Source organism: Fundulus heteroclitus, chromosome 1, assembly GCF_011125445.2.
Source record: "Fundulus heteroclitus isolate FHET01 chromosome 1, MU-UCD_Fhet_4.1, whole genome shotgun sequence".
Lineage (NCBI taxonomy): Eukaryota > Metazoa > Chordata > Actinopteri > Cyprinodontiformes > Fundulidae > Fundulus > Fundulus heteroclitus.
The window spans coordinates 39,184,918-39,205,590 of NC_046361.1; the positions used below are offsets into that span (position 1 = coordinate 39,184,918).

Genomic DNA, 20,673 nt, shown 5'->3' on the forward strand with positions numbered 1-20,673 from the left:
ATATGACGGATTGTAGCCCAGATCAAACCACAATGACTATAAGCGGCCTCTTGCTGGTAGATATTATTAAACGACGTCCACTTTCTTTCAGCCGACTGCAGAATAGAAAATGGCCGTTAATTGGTGGTTGTAGGAAACGACATCTGGTCTACACGAAACCTCTCGAGCAAAACTTCTCCATTCCATACATGATGCCCAGAACTACAGGAGTACAAAATGACCAGCATCGTATGAACTTCCTGTGGTTTCCCGCTTCTCTGGGCTCATGTTCTTTTTTTTTTTCCAGTATAGCCTTTCTCCTTCCTCTGTATTCAAACCATCTCAGTCTTGCCTCTCTAATTTTGTCCCCAAATAGCTCAACGTGACCTTTTCTAATCCTGTCCAGCGGAAACTAACTCCTTGTCCATTATGGAAGCCTTTTCAAAAATATCCATCATAGCAGACCTCTTCACTCCTGCAGCTATTCCTTTGTCACAACTCGGCTCTGACGCCAATCTCCATCAACTCTCTTATTGCTTTCCTTCCATTTATCTCTCTTTTCACTCCCAATTGGTTTGATCAGCGGACCCCTGCTACCTAAACTCATCCACCTGTAGTATGTCTAATCCTTTCAGGATCTTTAATCCACCTGTCTCCCTCTCACTCAAACACATCCAGAGTAATTATTTGATGCAAACCTTAATTTTTTTCTGCTTGCAGATTGCAATAGTCTTAGATCCGAATGGTAATAACTATATAGACATCAGTGAAAAATATCCAAACATGACAGTTTTCTAAAGATTTGCAAGTTGCCATACACAAAACCAGCTATGCAATGTTTGAGACTGATTTTTGTTTTGTAAACATGGTTGAAACCCATCTTTGTATCAGTCCACCTCTGACTACCCATTAGCTTTGAGCAAAATGAATCTGTTAATGTTCAGAACATTAACAGATTCTGTTAATGTTCAGATATCCGTTAGAGATATTTACTACACATGACATCTATATAAAGCCATTCCTCAAAACACCAAAACCATCTTGCAAAAGTAAATGTTGTTTGGAATCTTAATCAATATGATAACTAGCCTGCTGTTAGCTAGGCTAGCGTAGCATAAAATCATTTCCAAAATAATAATAAAAAAGTTCTCATTCTTGCATGTTAAAAAAAAAAAGTAAGAATAAAGAGTAAAGAGGATGGCTGTACCTTTTTTTGGACTCTGAAAACTGTGTTTTTGTTGCCATATTTCCCTTCATGCTAGTTAAGCTAATATCCCCTTTGGTGACTTAAGCTAGCTTCTTTTAACATATCTTGTTCTCAAACAAAAGCTTGCTATTAATTATTTGCAAGGCATACAGGAGCAAATTGTGATAATGTGGATGATGGTGAACTTGGATCTGGACACGACATAAAGTCCAATTTAACCTTGTTTCGCTTTGCCGTTTGCTAACATATTTGTGATTGGGCTAACTGTTAGCGGTCAAAGCTAATAATAAAGCATTTTCTCTGCATTTTGTGCATTTAAACACGGAAACTACATGTTCATCAAAGGAGTTTGTAAACTGTTTGAGAAAGTGTTTATGAGATAGTAAAGTCAGAAGTGCAAGTGAACAGATCTTATTCTGATTAGGACTGTATCTACAGGGCAGCCATATTGGATTCTGAGTAGGATGACCAGGCGTTCGGCTTTAGGTCAGACAGTCCCGATCTTCAATGCTCTGTCCGGCGCCGGAGGCGTATTTGTCCTCCTTTTTGAGGAACTAGGCTTCAACAGCAGATTGTTTCCATCTTTGCTGGGCTGCAGCATAATATCCAATCATAGACTATAAAAAATGCATCCAACGCAGCAACATATCTAGTCTAACAAATGATTGGCTAAGAGCAGTGCTAGTGTCAGATGAACATCTTGTCATTGGTTAAAAAACGCTGCGCTACGTCATACGACATTGACAGAAAGTTAGCATCACGCCACATCGCAAAAACTCGTTTAATTCTGAATGGACAAAAGAGCCTGAATTTATAACGAAAAGTAAAGACTCTTTCCATGGCTTCTGCACACTGCCAACAATTCTTCTCTTTTCAATAATATTTGTTCCTAATCAGCTACACAAACATCTTTAAACCCCTCAAAATTGTACTATAATTGAGCGTATACCAGAGTCCTGTGTACACTGAAGTAATTTACTGATATGCCACATTTATGGAAATGGTCACCCTAATTTTGAGGTATGTAATGGTGAGAAACTTTCGACATACTCACCTTTCTGTTAATTTTTACTACTTAAAAGTTGCTGTATCCTTCAATCAATTATCCAGTGCCACATGTTCTTCTTTATTTGCTTTTAATGACATAACACAACAAGCAGAAGTCCTGTAGCGTTAAAACGTATCTCAGGATGGTCGGACTTGGAAACCTTAACATTTGCCGAGGTGTTGCTTCTTATAAAAAGTCTGTGTTTGATTGGGATAGATCATTCATGAAGTGGTGTCAGCCTCCTTATCTAAGGAATAAGTAAAAATCTATCTGTAAATAAGCCCTGAAGGGTGTACTGAGGTGTAAAATGTCATTTTGTGGTTGTTGAATGTAGGGTGGATGGGAAGGAGGTGATCAGCCTGCCGCAGCGCCGGCTCTCATTCGACTGCAAGACCTCCAAGCCGGTCTTCACTCAGCAGACCAGCGTCATCAGCCACACCATCAGTCATGACGACATGGAGAAGGTACCTCTATAGTTTCTCATCTTTACTTTAGACTGCCTCCGGGTAAAAATAAGCACTCAGAACGTTAGTCACTTTATCCTGTTTACACTACGTCATCTTGAAAGTCCAGACTTGGCATCAGACTCCTGGGGTTTGTCTCCCAAACGAAGATTTCAGAACATTCACTGCTTTTTTGGGTCCGTATTTACTTTTTCCTCTCATGCAGGGATCAGAGAGAATCAGCAAGATCACATCAGATGAAAACCTCGCAGATTCAGTCCACTCTCAGCACTTTGCAGGTAAGAGACATCTGCAGGGAGTTCTGGGTGTACTTTCAGCGGTTCGTGACATCTGTGGATCGTTTGAGAACATTCCCGGCTATTTTTAAGGTTTTAATATAGCGGTCAGAGACTCCAGAGGGAAGAACATGCTTTAAACATTACTTATCTGAGGAGTGAGGATGTACTCTACTTTGATGTGTTCATCTATGGATCCATCGTCCTCCGCTTATTGAGGGCTGTAGGAGAAAACGGTCTCATTTTCACCCGTCCTCCTCGTCCTGCAGGCTCCGGTGCGTCCACATACACCCTGGACAGCGGCATCGGTACGTTCCCGCTTCCCGACTGCAGCAGCGGAGCCGCAGGCCGGGGCCCGTCCAAGGCGAGGGCCGGAGCTGAGCATCACTCCGCCGACTCCCCGGGAAGATCTGGGCGACGAGCGCGCACCCTGGACAGGGAGCTGACGTCGCAGGAGGAGTGCTTCGCGTCGCACAAGCAGCTCATCCCGACCATTCAGTACTGCTCCATGCTGGAGGGGAGGAGCTCGGCTGGAGTCATCCGTGAAGGTACCAATAAAACAACCCCCCCCCCCGCTCCCATTTTTACTTGCTTACCTCACCTTCTTGTTGTCCACAACAAAGGTTTTTAAAGGTACACAGCCACAATATATGCATATACCAAAAACACCAAAATCCAGTTGTTATGATAGAATAAGGCTGTATACTCCAAGCGTCTGTCCAGATAATGTTCTAATTGTCCTTTTTGAGCGTAAATAGAACTCCAGCCGCACGATGAGCTGACATAAACAGACGTGGCGCCATCTACTGGCAGTACTGCAGAACTACCAGAAAGCCAGATGGTCGCCATTAATGCAGCTACTAAATAAGTCCTGACAGAGCCTCACTGAAAGCCGACAGAAACATCATCTTGTAACTTTTTACACTTGATCTTGGACTTTATTTTATTTTTATTTTTGCTCGCCTCCATTGCTTCGGCTTGTTGTCCAATAGTACGCGTGTGCAGTGACTTAACCCTGGTCTCATGATGTAATGGTAAATATATGCAGAAAAGGCTATATTTGCTGATAAATTCAGCAAAAACAAAGCTTAAATGACAAAAATAACAAATACTAAGCCAGCAGAAAAACGTATGCAACCAGAGTGAGTTATTGCCGTATAAATTTAAACGATATGTCAAATAAGGTGAATATTTACCTGTAATTAATCTCATTTTATCTGCAGACAAGGACCCCCATGGAGCAAACCTGTTCTCTCCTCGCTCCAAGACCTGGACTTTTCCCAACCTGAAGGCTCCAGCAGGACCTGCAGAAGTGTACCTGGCTGTGGAGGAAGAGGAGGAGGAAGAGGACGACGCAGTAACGTTCGGATCACCGTTCAGAGGGGTGAGCGCTACAGAACGCGCCGTCTGGCTTTCATAAAAGGAAATGCATTGAAAAAATCGGACAAAAAAAGTTAGTTAAAGGAGGATTTTGATCAATTGGAAAATCATCAAAAAGGTAACGTGAATTAAAAAAAATAGAAGATCCTACATGGATTCATTACACACTGTGTTTTCTTTCATGCCAGTTTTTCTTATCAAACCCCAAATTCAGGTTTTCATATTACATCAGACCAATAAAATTTATTTTTTTTTAGGGCTGGGCAACTATTAAAATATTTAATCGCGATTAATCGCATAATTTGCCTGATTAATCGCATTGTATTTACAAACTCCAAGAATGAATTCAAAAGTAGTGTAAAGAGCACTTTTATTTTAATGTTCTGCTGCCATATAAACAAAAGTGTTGTAACATTTGTAGCACTTATCAGTAACACATATTTAGTGTAAAGCTCAACTTAAACATGTAAAACAAAAAATAGCAATAATAATAAATTAAAGCTTATTGCCACTGACAGGGAATTCTCTTTATGAGGAAAAAATCTACCAAAAACAGGCAATTTCTGAGGTAACAGCAGGGAGCAGCATTACCATTTTATGTTTAATACCAAAGTTTAACTTGGCAGTGGTTACAACTAACTTGTTTCTGTCATATTCAATGCTGGAAGAACTGAAATGCTTGCTAACTCGATATGCTTGCGTTTATTTGACGTTAACACGCGGTTTTTTGTTGTTGCTTTCTCGTGTGCATATAGTGAATGGCAGGGAAAAACAGGCAAAAACACGTGGATACTTTGAAACAAGAAGCGACTTCACCGACGGCGTCTAAGCAGCCCCCCCCCCCCCCCGCTCCGCACAAAACTTGTTCCGTTCGCCAACTCACCGCCTCGCCTAAGCAAATTCCTGCGGGAAACACCGCCTTCCGCATGTCGGCTTAGTTTTTTTCCGGCTAGCACCTTTCTTCCTCAGAATCAGAGGCTTGGCTGACAGCGAGGTTATTGGCGCATTATCGCCACCTACTGTTCTGATTCAAACCCCTACACCGCAGCAACAGACCTTCACAAAATAAAAGCATGTGAGCAACATGCGTTAACGCGCGTTAAAGAAAATATCGCCGTTAATAGTCTAATGAGTTAACGCGAAATTAACACGTTAACTTGCCCAGCCCTAATTTTTTTTAAACATAAAAGTGGGCCTAGTCAAAGTATGACCGTTTACTCTTCCGTATCTGCGCTCCACTCTTGGTCTGGGCTCCTTTTGGACGAATTGCTGCATCCATGCGGCGTGGCATGGAGGGGATCCGCCTGTGGTTCCGCTGAGGTGTTCAGGAAGTCCAGCCTGCTTTGAGAATTGCCTTCATCTCATCTGTTGGCAAACCAAACACAGTCACAGCAGAACCATTAGCCCAGTTACTGGTACCTTTGGCAGCGTGGACCGGTGCCAACACCTGCTGGAAAATGAAATCAGCGTCTCGTTAAAGCTTACGGACTGAGGGACGTGTGCATTGAGACGCCTTGGTTTGACGGCTTGGCTGACCTGATGAAGCTCAGAGGAAGACGGTGGAAACGTCACGCCTCCACACTCTGGGACCAAATTAAGTTAGAAATTTACTTTCATCTGAGAAGTGAACAGCGTCTGTTTCAGGAGTGGCTAAACGTAAGGACACGACAGTGGTAGACCGTGTCCTCCAGGGGCCTTTAGGTTCGGTGCTGCCACACTTTTTCCTTCCACTCAACTTTTTATTAATGTGCAAGCTTCTTTAGCCTCGCCATCGTAGCATCAACCGTCTTCCCTCTGACTGTGTAAGGCTAGAACGTAACATTTCTGGTCTGATGTAATATCAGATAAGCCGAATGTTGTTTGTAAGTGAAATATTAGCCGGTGTGTAATGAATCCACAGATGTTACCGGATTAAAATTTGCCGGTCATCTGCTGAGTTCATACTGAGCCTGGTTCTGGTTCTGCTGGAGGTTTTTCCTTCCCGTTAATGGGGAGTTTTCTTCTCCACTGTCGCTTCATGCATGCTCAGTATGAGGGATTGCTGCAAAGCCATCAACAATGCAGACGACTGTCCACTGTGGCTCTACGCTCTTTCAGGAGGAGGGAATGCTGCTTGGAGAGACTTTGAAGCAATCAATTGGTTCCCTTATTTAGGACATTTTTGACCAATCTGTATAATCTGATTGATTCTGACCTTGTAAAGTGCCTTGAGATGACATGTTTCATGAATTGCCGCTATATAAATAAAATTAAATTAAATTAAATTAAAATGAAGGCGGATGTTTAATGGTGATCTGATCCGAACCTCTGACACAATTAATCGTTTAGATCAGAAGTTAGATTAGTTAAAAACGAAGGGCAGAGTGAAAGAGGCGGCGTGACGTACTTCACAGCTGACACATCTTACGTAATGCAAAAAAAAAAAAAAACACAGAACCGCATTCACCCCCTCAGAAATTAATAATGAGCTGAGTATTAAAAATTCACGGATGCAGCCCACTTTTTGTCTTCTGCATAAGCTGACCTAAACTGTTTTCCCTCTCAGAGCCTGAAGGCCGGGGGCCCCTCCTCCAGCCGAGCGGTCGACCCGGGCAGCCTGCCCGTCCCGGCCCAGTCCGGCCTGAGCCGCAGGGGGAAGACGCGCGCCCCCAGCGTCCCCGAGATGAGCCGGGAGGCGGGGCTGGAGCTGCTCAGGGAGCGGCCCGAGGAGGCGCTCTCCCCCAGCCGCCCTCAGGTCCTGGAAACCCCCGAGTCTCTGAGCGACTCTCTGTACGACAGTCTGTCGTCCTGCGGCAGCCAAGGATGATAACGAGCGAGGGCGGGGGGGCGGCGGGGGGGACGGAGCGCCCATCTGGTCTCCCAGTCGCTCGGACGCCGCTGACACCTTCAGAAAAAGACGAATCTGTGCTTCTGTGTTGTCGGTGAGGAGGAATCGGCGACGACTCGTCAGCTGGTGCAACTGGAAGGACGGATTGAACTTTTCTCCTCAGGATTTCCAAAAAAAACACCTGAAGCCAAAAGCCACCCGAGTAATTTAGGTTGCTCACTTTTTCACAATCAGACTGGGACTGTGAGCACCGGCAACCCCGCATGGCCACGCTAAAGATGAGCACAAAAGAGGACGCCACTCCTGCTAGTCGCTCAGAACTGTTATTTTTTTTTTTTGTTTTTTTTAATCCTTCTGGTAGAAAAGTCTTCATTGTGTTCATCATGACAGCAGATCGATAGACGAAGTACTTTATCGAAGCATCCGTTCAGTTCTTGACATCATTTCACTGTAGACTGTGTTGAGACGAGACTTAAAAAAACAAAAATAATAAAAAAAAAAAAAAAAAACACGAGCGTCTAGAAAATAAAAACGAATGTTCATGTCTGTGTTCTCTGGCTGCTTAACTCATGCATCACAATGTTTAATGTAAAAAAAAAAATAATAATAATTTTATTGATCACGTTGGTATTGTTTCACAGCCAGCGACGTGTCTGTTTCTGAATCATAATGCATTTAAAAGGTAATATATACCAGCAATAATAACATAGACGAGAAAAAAAAAATGGCTACATCATCTGATGGGTATGTATTTTTTATTTATTTATTTTTAAATCTTCATTTGGGGTCATCTTTATGTGAAATCTGCAGACGTCGTCGCCGTGTAGATTCAGCTCAGCTCTTACGTTTCGCCATCTCCGCCGTTTGTTTCTTAGCAAATAGAAAGATCCTTACTGCCGTTTTTCAACTTTCTAAATTAAAGTGTTTTGATTTAGTCTGTGTGCTTCAAGTGTTTTCTCCCCCCCCCCCACCCCCACCCCCCACAGCCTGCAGGATTCAGATGCAACAAAGTATATGTCGGCTCCATCTATATCTTTCTATCTGAATACATAAAACATAAACACAGGGAACAAAGACGTTCACTACTTTCTGCCACATACAATATGGCGCTGACGTCGACGTACAAACCTGCGCCCAACGAGGCGTCTATGTTTAGCTGAAGTTCTGCAGTGACACTGAAAACATCTCAAATGAAAAAAAGCTGCAGCATAAAATGAGAATATGATCATAAGTTTTTACTTTCTAACAATGTTTGACTTGTTAGAAAGTAATGTTTGATTTCACAATGCCAAATCTGTTTTCAATGTCCCCTACTGCCACCAAGGAGTCTTACGGTATCCCACAATCCTTTGCGTGGCATGACGTATGAGCACAGCCCAGCTCACGGAAATCAACTAAAATGTCTGGAGAGTAGAGAGCAGTTTCACTCAGCTGTCAGCGTTTTCCTGGGTACAAAGCTTGTATAAAGTGGTCGGATTTAACAAAACGACCGTCGTAACATGGAGATTAAAGGCCAGAGAGGAGATGGCGTCACACAAGCAGACTTCTAGACGGCCATTTAGGCTGCTGACATTATTACGCAATTACAGTAAATACTTACTCAACTCCTTTTATATATATTCTTTGTAAAATTCTACCACTTTTTAATTCATTAATATGTTCATATTATTTATTTATCCTCAAAATGACATTACCAGAGCCGCGGCTTTAACCCGTCAAGCCACTGAAACTAATTAATTCCTCTATGGGGATGATAAAGCTTATCTATATATTAATTGTATGATTAAGGAAGTTTATGTGCTCATTTCCACTGTTCAGGTGGTGGATCAGCCAATCACCTCTCTCCGTTTCCTCCATCTTCCTGCTTTTTCCACTTTAGGAGCTCCCTGAAGGCCTAAGATGCTTTTGTGAATAACTTTTATCTTAACAGGGTAAAATTCAAAGATTTTCCCTGAAATGACGTTGCTAAGAGCTACTTTGTGTTTTTCCTGATGCCCGTCCACCACTTTGTTCATCATCCAGTCGTCCCTCCCACAGACATCATATACGTAGACGCGTCGTTGGGCGCAGGTTCTCACGTCAACGTCACCGCCATATTGTATGTGGCAGGAAAAAGTTTAGTTGTAATGAACGTGGATCAGAGAAGATGCCTCATTCCTGGGCTGATTTCACTATTGGGGTGGGTGTTGGTGGGTGTTAGAGAGATGAGAGAGAGAGAGAGAGAGAGAGGAGAAGAGAGAGAGATAGAGAGAGAGAGAGAGCGAGAGAGAGAGAGAGGAGAGAGAGAGATGATAGAGATAGGACACAGAGAGAGAGAGAGAGAGAGAGAGATCACAGAGAGAGAGAGAGAGAGAGAGTAGAAACAGGAGAGATAGAGAGGAGAGCGAGACACAGATGAGAGAGAGAGAGAGACACAGAGCAGAGGAGAGAGAGAGAGAGAGACACAGAGAGAGAGAGAGAGAGAGAGAGAGAAACAGAGACAGAGCGATGAGAGAGAGACACAGAGAAGAGAGAGATAGAGAGACACAGAGACAGAGAGAGAGAGAGAGACACAGATACAGGAGAAGAGAGAGAGAAAGAAGCGAGAGAGATAGAAGAGAGATGTAGAACAGAGACAGAGAGTATGAGAAAGAAGAGAGAGAGACACAGAGACAGAAGAGAGAGAGAGCAGAGAGAAGATACAGACATATGAGTAGAGATATAGAGACATATACATATAATATATATATATATATACATATACATATATATATATACATATACATATATATATATATATATATATATATGTATATATATATATATATATATATATATATATATGTATGTGTATATATGTGTGTGTTATGAATATAAGGATCAATATGTTAAATCTAAACATTGTGGTCTTCATTATTTCATAAATCCGTGTCACATGTGAACCTTTAGGAACAGACAATTTGGGGGAGTATTAAAGAGGTAAAATTACTAATATGAGAAAAAAAGACCTAGGACAATCAAGTAAAAAAAAGAAAGAAATAAAAACACACAAAAGTGGTAATGTTATGAGAAAAACATCATATTATAAGAATTAAGAGGGAACATTTCCAGAATAGTCACAGTTTGCAGAATTATTTCACTCCTGGAGTAATAGGGCCAGGTTAGATTATTTTAAATATTTTTATTCTTTGGGAGAATAAATTCAGGAGAATGAAGCTAAAGGGATACGAAAATAAACTTGTAATATTACAAAAACAAAAATACTACAAATACAAAGTATATTCAGAGATTAAAGTCCCTCTGATACTGTTTAAGTGACTGAGTGAGTGGAGATTTGCCACATTTAAGATGGCGGACGCTCTGACGCATCGCAGCATAGGCAGAACCCGCCCAATGACGCGTCTACTTTTATATTATGTCTATGGTCCCTCCGCCTTCCTGTCTCTGGATCAAACCGTTCCAGGATTTAATGTCTGCCAATCAGGATCTGGGAGCATCTGGAATAGTGTGGGAGTTTTTTTGTCACTGATAAAGAGCGTACGCCTTTATTTCTACGCTTCGGCCTCCGTCCAGATTTGTCGCCTCAGAAATGTAGACGTCTCCTCCTGAGGCGGCCCGGCTGGTCTCGTCGTCTCGGCAGAGGTTGTCAGATTCAGAGGTGAGCTGTGAAATATGAAAACGGCTGAGCGGCCGCCTGGAGGACAGTTTTGGCTCATAGTTTGTTTTCTCAGGTAAAAACTTAGTGGATGCTAATTTACTGTACTCAGATGTTATTTACCAGCTGTATTAATGTGTCCTCTGATTTAACCCATCCCTCGGGGAGACGTGGGCCCAGAGTGGCATCAGTGGGAGTTGAACCGGGGAACCTGAAGGCTCTCTAACCACCAGGACCGTCGCTAAGAGTGAAAGAGGCGTTGGACTCTAATTACTAAAGAAGTTCAGCAGACAGGTTTCACCTCCTGTGTCTTCCTGAATAACATCTGATCTGCCACGCAGCGCTGTGTCTTCCACTGTGGATCTGCACTAAACTGTTTTCTGTTCAGCAGATAATGGTTTATTTGGTTTATCTGGAGTACAATCCATTTTAAAAAAAAAAAAAATTTTAAATCATCTGATTACCTCAAGATAACCAACAAACAAGAACGTCCATTAATGCTTAGCTCTGTTTATAAAGCTCTGTTTCCCTTCTGAAACCACAAGGCTGAATGTAGTTTAAATTTAGATGTGCAGCTAGAAAAAGGAACTCGTTGGGCAACATTTTCATGGTGTTTGCTCTGAGCTTCATGAAAGAGTTTTAAATCCTTTGTTGGAGCGTCGAGTCCTCAAAACCCTCGGCTGCTCGTTCGCTTACATATTTACTCGTTTGGGTTATTGTTTCACACAACTCTTAAATAATTCCTACACCCTCATGTAGAGCTTTAACATTTGATTACTCAGTTAACGAGCTACTTTTTGCTCATAATTAGTTTTTCCCCAATCAGCCTGCTAATAAACGGCTTCAGAGACAAGTCTGTGATAAATCTTCACACAGGTAGTCTATCAGTCTATTGTATAATAATTAAAGTTTTTCCATGGGTGCTGACCAAAAGTAAAACCAAAACAAGAGTTTAACACATTTATTGAGCAAATGTATCAAATTAGTAGTTTCCATTATACATCAACAGAAATTCTTCACAGTTTACACTAAAAAAAAGAAAAAAAAAGTTATTTTGGACTGATGCCAAATTGCCTGGTTAACATTTTTTGGCGGAGTTATGGTTCAACAGCAGATTATAGGGAAATTTTACAAGAGGTCCAGCTAACCGACCTGTCGCCGTTATACAAGCTGGAAAAGGAAAATAAATGGACAGATGGCACAGTCTCGCTCCTCGCCATGACTGAAAGCATGAACCAGTCCATCCAGTGACTTAATGTCCATCTGGTTGGGTTTAATGTGATTAGTGGTGTCTGACAGGTCTTCTGTATGATTCTTTTAACACAAAACAGACATTTGATGGAACTAAACAAGGGGAAAAAACTCAAAGGCTCTTTTCTCCAATTCATGGGACACTAATCTTACCACATTTCACTAAAGTCAACCGAGGAAACCTATAAATAAGCAAATCAAATCGAAATTAAACCATTCAGTTTCTGGAGCTTATGTGAGCCTTTAGAAAGAGTCTATTGTTTTAATTTATGGCACTAAAGAGAAACGTATGAAGCCTATATGAGGCAACGCTCCCCTCTGCAGGCCGAACGTGGTCACTGCAGTGTTCTCGTCTCCAGTCAGCCACGATGGAAGCTACCATCAAAGTACCACAAACTTACATTCAACCCTTCTAAGATTCAAAAACAAGTCAAAGAAATAAAAAAAAACAAAAAATAAACCATAAGACCACAAGAGAGTTAGAGAAGGAAAAAGTAAAAAAGCACCAAGTGCATTGCAAATTGTGCCTTTTCCGGTTTTAATTTTACCACAGCTCCTTCAGCGTTTACTTTTTTTCTTTCTTCTTGTCCTGGAAAAGAGAAGATAAAGTCAGTTTTATGGCATAAGACGACTTAATCCTGAGGTTTAACAACGATTTAATCTCATCAAAACATGAGTTATGTCACAATTCTTTTGTGGCTCGTAAAATGCTTGTTGGAGGAAACGAGGTGAGAACACCGTTCCACGCTCTACCCGGTCACACTGACAACACTCTTCAGTGTGGAGGCTGTTACAGAGTGGAGACAAAGTCAAAAGCCAACAGGAGAGGCGTACAAAAGACTTTACGGAGGGCAAAATAAAAGATGCCATTTAGAAAATGTGTTATTTAAAGGCGCGTCGACTGGCATAGAAAGAGAAAACCTTTGGAACATAACAGGGAGGCCGAGCATATTTCGGCCGTCGCTCCACCTGATCCGTTTCAGCTTCCAATCTCCGTCTCATGGAACGTGCCGGATTTCTAAATCTGCACCAGTGGTGGCAACAGCTAACCAAAAAGTTAGTTTTGCAAACGCATATCCCGCAAAATGAATAAATAAAAATTAGCTTCACAACTGTTTGATGATAAAAAAACAATTAAATTTAAAGGAAGCTAAAGTCTAGTTTACAGCTTCTAGTTGATTTTTGCCCCGATCCTCCGCTTCGCCTGGCGCTGACTATCAACGCAGCTCTTCAGATGATCCCAAGAAATATTCCTCTTGAGATTAACGCCGTGTGTTAAAAGTGATCCGGTCCACTCAGAACCGCTCTGACCTCAAAATGTGGATATTCAACATGTTGGCCTGATCTATCCTAGCGTGTTTGGTGTCCACCGAGGATAAACGAGCGCAGCCTGTTAAAAGTGACGTGTAGCCAATCAGAATGGGCGGTGAGGGAAGAAACAGCCAACCTCCATCTCATAGTGTCACGCTGTCTCCACTCCTTTAAGCTGCAGCTTTTCTTTTTATGTTATTTCTCTGTGACAATTAGTCCACAAACTATCGCCGTTATTCTTCCTGGTTGTCAAAGTATTACAAACTTTCTGGTCTGACATCTGACTGATCCTGAGTAAAATCCGTGCCGTGCTAGTCGGCTGACTGAGGACACCACACTGTCGGTAAACCTGTTTTAACTACGATTTGTTATCGTCGAGTGTGGCGTCTCTCAGGCTGTGACAATCGGCCGACTATTTTAAAGTTTTGCCGTGTGAACCGGCCTCAACGCGAGCCGCTAACCACCGGCTGTCAGTCAAGTGTCACACGTCTTCAGACAGAGGATTCTGCGTGTTTGAGGGGATTTCTGTTTTAGTTCAGGATAAATTTTAAACTGTAATTTTCACGCGGCAGTGGGAGATCCTGAGAAGAACATTCTGTCCTGCTGTGCAGAGATCGCAGCATTAAAAAAAAAAAAAAAAAAAAGGTACGTGCGAGTAAGGAAGCCAGCCCAGTGTTGCCAGATACTGTGAGAGAAACAAGCAACCAAGCTCTATTAGCTCTACTTTGTAAACAGTATAAATGAATCATCAGAAGTGGTAACACTGCTGGAAGCCTGGAACACAGTGCTGAGTGTTTCACTCTTTAACAGACATTAAATAAATCATGGCTGACTTACTGTTATTTATTAAAGTCAAAGTGTAAAATGTGTTTATTTGTTCTCTGCTGAGCTGAACCTTATTAAAAGTAGCTTGGAGTGTTTCATCTTTATCCAGTGACGACTCTTAGTGCATTAGCTAGGTTTGATTTCACTCTGGTGAATAATGTACCTTATCGTTCATGGCCAGGATGATCATCAGTTTTCTGAAGATTGCGATGAAGTCCAGGAACAAGTCCACACAGTGCCTTAAATAACAAAACAGACAAAAAGGTAAGATTGTCTTACCGATGGTGACTCTTAGCTACGGATGATGCATTTGCATTTTATTTGCTTAGGAAAACGAGATTAAAGAGCGGCACGTTAACAGCAGACAGAAGCCCTCACCACACGTAGTCCTTGTCTCCGTTCTCTGCTTTCTCGATGATGAGCTGAGTGTCAAAGAGGACGAAGCCGCACATGATGAGCAGCCCGAGGTACAAGTGCGCCTGTCGGGGACAGAAATACAGAACCTGATCAGCGGTTATGACTCTGATGCCGTCACCAAGGCAGATGCTGTGGGAAACTTCTTTTCTTTTGGCATCTCTGCCAACGCAGGCACAGAACTCTAGACCAAGTTCATTTTCAACATAATAGCGTAATTAATACCAGATCATAACAAATGCATGAATTTAATCAGCAGTTTACCAGGAATAACCTCCAGTTAGGCGTGACAGATGAGGAGAGGTGGCCTTTTATGTTCATTAATTTACAGTCCATCACAGGGAAAACAACCACGCACACACCTACTCAATCCTGAGGGCTTTGAGGGACAAATACATTTTATTTTAGGGTTAAGCAGTGGAAGGAAACTGGAGTAACAGGAGAGAAATCAGCTAGGATTCAAACTCAGGACGTTCCTGCTACGAGTCAAGAATGCTAAAACCTGCGTTACTTGTGTTTTACTCTTTAAGTGGAAAAACAATCTGGAAGTGATTTGCATATAAAACAGATGCTAAATATTTCATCTGTTATATTGATTTGCCCTTCAAGTCTCTGAAAAGGAAGAGTTGCTGCAGACGACGACATCTACCTGTGGGCAAGAGTCCAGGAGCCGCCCTGGGTAAAATGGAGACCAGAACAGCAGCAGCATGTTTGCACTTCTCCAAGCTGTGCGACAAATACGCCGCACCTAAGTGAGTTTTTAAAAAGTGCCGTTTGGCATCTGCACCAGAAACACTGAAACACTAGAAGGTGCGTTTACGGTTTCCTGGGTTTGGGCACATCTCTGCGTGTGATTGGATCAGAATCAGACATACTTTAATCATCCCAGAGGGAAATTACATGAACCGTTGTGTGAAGTGGGCCGATGAGCTGAGCGTCGCAGGATGTGGTCATCCAGAGCGGCCGACTCAGGAAAACTTCAATTCACCTTCTTTAAAAAGGCCAACGAGCGTGTCTGCACTGATCTTAGGTAGTTTAGACACTTTTACCAGTTTGCCAAGAACAAAAGATATTAAATACGTTGGCAGACTTAAAGGAAACCACTTTGCCCAACTAAAAAAAAAAAAAACATTTTAACTATTTTTTTTAAAGTAACAATAAAGCCACTCAGGTAAGGTCCACCATAATAATTATCTAGCATAAAATGTTATATTAGTGCTTGCACATTTACCATAGTATGAGTTTAAAATCATTATTAGTTTTAACAGCAGTTATACCGGTGATGAATGCTTTTCATCACTCTCTCACCAACACTCTGTGCTGTGAATCCGTCATAAATAAACTACAATCTGCAGCCTGAACACATCCATCACACCCAGAATCCAGACTGCTGCCTTTTACGGCCAGAGGATCCTGTAAACGGTTTTATTTACGCATTTGATGATCTGGAAATGTTGGCAACCTTTTAAAAGTCTCACCTGAGGTAAGACACCACTCTAATTAAAGCACAGACTCCTGTCCTCTAATCATGACTTGTCTTTTAATCATCTTAATACACATCCAAAAAACAAAATAACAAAAATCACCCCGAAAACATAACTGATAAAAACCGAGTTAAGAGACAAAAAGTTCTCGTCTGTTTTCCACAATGTTGCTACACACAACAATCATTGTGGGTTTATATGTCAACATGAATGTGACAAGTAATAACAGCCTTTTAACTCCATAACTTTCAGAATTGAAATACCGGGATTTTTTTTTACAGGGGTAAAAGAAATTATGCGTAGTCAGCATGCCGCAGAAAATCTATTTAAAAAGAGCAAAAACTAAGATATTTACTGAAAAATCAACCTAAATCGTTCTCATTTAGCACCCAAGATGGAAGTAACTTTCCTTATAAACATTAATCCTCTCTATCAAACACGTTTTTCTCCTTTCAAACCTAGAGGAACGGTCCAGAACTACTTCGGCTCAGAGTGTAGCCTTTGTTTACTTCCTGGTTCCTCAGCCAATCACATGAGAGTTCCCAGGGTTCCCAACACAGAGCGCAGCAGCCTGATCTCAGCATGTTTCTGTTATTACCTTGAACAACATCAAAGATCCGAAGAAAAGGTTCATCAGAGACATGAGGAGGAGCATGGACAGGCCGGACATCAGTGTGCCTGAGAGGAACGCAAACGGACTCAGGTTAACGTTATAACGGCGTTTCTCCAGTGGATAAAAATTAAGTGCTGCTTCAGAACTGGTGGCTACCTCCCAGGAACAGGTAGCTCCTGCGTTTTGCATAGAGAGCGCTGAGAGTGAAGCAGATGAAAATCACAGAGGTTCCCATGAAGGCCGTCACGATGATGCTGGGAGGAAAGCAACCAGAACAACAATAGAGTAAATTCAGGAGTCAAAGCTGTGGACGATAACTGGACACTTAATGTTTGACAGGTTTGACTCTCAGTAGATAATAAGCTCACGCTAATCTTTGACATACCTCGGATTGACAGCGATGACAAAGTCCAGTGTGGGGCCAAGGCCGACGCCTGGAGAGGGAGAGAAGAGTGTAAACACAGCTTTGAACCTTTACATAACAGACTAACTGCGCAGTTATTTTCCAAATGCACAAACTGAAGCAAACTAATTTATTTGAAGCCCTTCCAGAAAGTGCTCAGCCAACCTGTGAGGAAGGCAAATGCAGCGAGGATCCCCAGCCTCTTCTTCTCTGTCTCAGGGTTGTGGGGCGTCATGGCGAGCCAGAACATCATGGCCAGGGAGCCGAGCACAGATAACACTCCGCCCTGGAGAAACGCCACACAGCAATGTAATCCCACACGCCTCAATTCTGGTGGCAAATTCCTATTCTAACGTGTGCAGAGATCGCTTTTAACATCTCTCAAAATGGTTGTAATCTGAAAAACTGCAAGTAAAATCTAAACAGTGAAATCTGAAAACTGTGAACATCCCCAAACAGAAAGAAGCTTTAAGAGGATATATTATATTACCTTACATATCCTACATTAAATACCTATTTGGCGTATCAAGTTAGTTGGTGTTAAGCTAGTCGTTTTTAACAACTGTCCACACAAAACATGGTTGCACAGATGTCTGTGCTTTTAACTACTTCTACTATATCACTGAAGAATTGGTACTTGAAGAAATCAGAAAGTAAGGATTTGGACAGGAAAAGCTTAATATTTACAGCTTCCAATTATGCAGATTAACTGTATATTAGAAATTTGAGCAGGAGGCCCCATGATCTGTGTCAATTAATCGCGTATTGCATATTTTGTGTAGCAGTTTGCTTTCACTTTCTCTAAAAAGTGAGTCAAGTGGAAAGAGAAACCATGCTGTGACATAATTTAAAGGTTTAAAAATATCTTCACCCTAAACCAGTTCAGACAGACTGCAGGAGACCTCTGAATGTTTACATCCGGCCCTGATCCATCAGTTGGAGGATGCTGGTGGTGTGACTTTTTTTAACCAATCTAAGGTACGGCATCTTTATCTGTCCACACCAGCCTCCTCACATCTATCAGTGAACCTTGGCTGCCCAGAACTCTGTCTCCAATTAACGTGTCTCACTTCTTTATATCACATTTTGTGCGACTTGACTGTTGTCACTCAAAGCTAATCTATTCCTCCTCTGCCAAATGTCATCGTATGGAGATAGTCAAGCTTTTTTTAAAAACAATTAACTGTCGGTCATTACACTGAGCAGTGGGGGTGTAATCAGTAAAGACTTTCAGTCCATTCAGTCGCACCATTTTGTCGTGAGGTCAATCTACTCCTGTACCCTGTGGCGCTGAGTTCATACCAACCTGCATGAGGCGTGTGACAACGTGAACATAGGAGCCCGCTGCAGCCACAAACATACAGACAGCCAAGCTGGAGTACACATTCTTCAGGTGCACCTGGGTGGAGTGAGATCTGGACAGAAGATTACAAAGAAAGAAAAAAGGGCATGAGAGATGGCGACATAAGTTAGAGCATATGACTGCCACAGCCACCAAATCCAAAGCAAGTATACATACATTTGGGAGAACCTGAAGAGAGCGTCAATGTTGATGGTGCGGTCAAACACGTTCATGATGAGATCAGTTATGCAGGATCTCAAGAGTGTTTTGATCCAAGAACGTAACCTGTGAAGACAGAGGCAAATTAAAATTACTGCGTAAGGACTCACAATTCATTTTCTAATGTTTAATTTTTTCAGTCATTTCATACTTGGAAATAAATATTTTGTAACAAAGACGTAAAAATGTTATGGCTGTTAAAGAATCTGGCGTTGCAGGGTATTTTAAAGCCATACAATGGTGATACTGATAAATATTCTGATGAAATAAAGTGGAAAACTAATTAAAATGTCATCCTGTTTTTAGTATTTTTTTGTGAATATTCCCCCTTTGCTCTAAGCAAAAAGTGCGTTACTAAACAGTCAGATCCTATAAATCCAATGATCACCTAGAAATTTGCTTTTGCCTTTAAAACGGTTTGATCTATAACCTGGATATAAACTCGACTGTTTTATCATTTGTAAATCTTTAAGCAATTTCAAATTAAACCAGTTATTTTGCCTTGTAAAACACTTCCTAACATTCCCATTACAATTAATGTCAAACGTAAGATATTGTCAACAATAGTTGTTGTTTTACTTTTTTTTCCTACTAATCTGAACGTACATAGCAGGACATAGCCATACGAAATGTGATAATTACTTACTTAATGTTTGGATATAGGAACACAAAAAGCATTTAAAGACAAGAATTAAGGATTAAAATGTTCACTAACAAAATTATAACAATGACTCACTGGCATATATATGTTAATCAACTACTTACTGCGAAGTACAACGTAAATGCGCAATTTACCGGTTTAAACGGGAAGTTAAATGCCAACGGCTGACTAGCGCGTATCAAAATACACCGAGCTAATAAAAGCCGTTCAGACCGACGCTAAACTGCAGTTTGAAACTTGGCTGGCAGTTAAACCAAAACTTTGATTTATATATAAACACCCTAACGGGTTGGATAATGCGGTCAGAACAGCGCTGACGTTTATAAAAGCTAACGTTTGAGTTCAACAACGGCGTTAGCCTAGCTTGCTCCTTTGCTAGCTTAAGGGTTGCTAAAGATGTCAACACAATTCGACGTTTTTGTTTTTTGTTGTTTTGTTTTTTTCCTACCGGGAAGCCGCGGCTAAACCAGCGGGGGCGTCACGGCTAAGCGTTTTAAAAATACACCGGTGGAAGAAAAGGCCCTGGCCCAACTCACCTACCGAGCTCTACTTTCCGAACTGTTCGGGTCGCTTATCCAGAGTCGCTGCTACAGTTCGTTAGCGACGCCGTACGTGTCCGTCAGCGCGAGACAGTCTGCTGATGTCACCATGGAAACACCCAGAAGGCTAGGCGCTGAAGTCGGCGCTCGATTTGTAGTCCTTGGAGGGGAGAGTGGTTCAGCAACTACATCAGAGCAGAAGTGAGTCGTTCTACACTGATTATAGATTCTAGAGATGCAATTTGTTGATTTATGAAACCTTCATTGTATCTGTGAGGGAAAAAAAACAAATTTACTTTAATGACATCAATATTAGACATCATCTAGGGGAGGCAGATCATTCACTATTACCATCTAACATAGAAAGTACTCCTGGGTCAATTGAACCTGTTTTGGTTCAATTTGCATGTTATCTAAGCAATTACAAGACCTTTGTTGGGCAGTATTATAAAGCTTGGAACTCCTCACTACTCCAGACAATTTGAATTGAGAAAGCTTTCTGGATAGGAAGCGAAACGTCTTTAAACTTTGGAAGAAAGTCCAGTTGTTTTGTTTTTTTAACTTTTTTGGTGTGGGTAAATACATTTCCATATAACTTTCTTGTGTAACAAAAGTGCCTTGGCATCCTCTTAGGGGTGGGCAATAATTCAATAACAATATATAACCAGATATAACTTTATTCAATAAAGCTGGTATGACATTTCTAATCTTTGATTACAGCATTTGTTATTGACTGACATTCTGGATTTATGTCATTTTAATGTGTTTTATTGTTTAAAGCAAATATTTCTAAAATG

The 20,673-nt window shown here is 41.5% G+C and overlaps 2 protein-coding genes across 5 annotated transcripts in view; one reads left to right on the top strand and one right to left on the bottom strand.

Moving 5' to 3' along the window:
- The window catches only part of nckap5l (NCK-associated protein 5-like), a 64,236-nt gene extending 56,121 nt beyond the window's left edge, over positions 1-8,115 (top strand). For all 3 annotated transcript variants that reach the window (XM_036142641.1, XM_036142644.1, XM_036142635.1), the window contains 5 exons: positions 2,569-2,698; positions 2,904-2,976; positions 3,243-3,521; positions 4,197-4,357; positions 6,899-8,115. In XM_036142641.1, coding sequence (XP_035998534.1) covers positions 2,569-2,698; positions 2,904-2,976; positions 3,243-3,521; positions 4,197-4,357; positions 6,899-7,159 — 904 coding nt within the window. In that variant the 3' untranslated portion in view covers positions 7,160-8,115. The remainder of the gene's footprint in view (positions 1-2,568; positions 2,699-2,903; positions 2,977-3,242; positions 3,522-4,196; positions 4,358-6,898) is intronic.
- Positions 8,116-11,764: 3,649 nt separating this feature from the next.
- Positions 11,765-20,002, bottom strand: tegt (testis enhanced gene transcript (BAX inhibitor 1)). 2 transcript variants are annotated; one of them, XM_012869248.3, is made up of 10 exons: positions 19,874-20,002; positions 18,635-18,742; positions 18,422-18,530; positions 17,281-17,401; positions 17,098-17,146; positions 16,869-16,966; positions 16,698-16,777; positions 14,580-14,680; positions 14,365-14,440; positions 11,765-12,654 (listed from the first exon to the last, which is right to left on the bottom strand). In XM_012869248.3, exons 2-10 carry the CDS (start codon positions 18,688-18,690, stop codon positions 12,631-12,633), a joined length of 714 nt encoding a protein of 237 aa, XP_012724702.2. In that variant the 5' UTR covers positions 18,691-18,742; positions 19,874-20,002; the 3' UTR covers positions 11,765-12,630. The 2 variants fall into 2 exon arrangements, with proteins under 2 accessions (XP_012724702.2, XP_035998547.1); XM_036142654.1 differs by having other exon boundaries at positions 19,878-19,990.
- Positions 20,003-20,673: the final 671 nt, after the last annotated feature.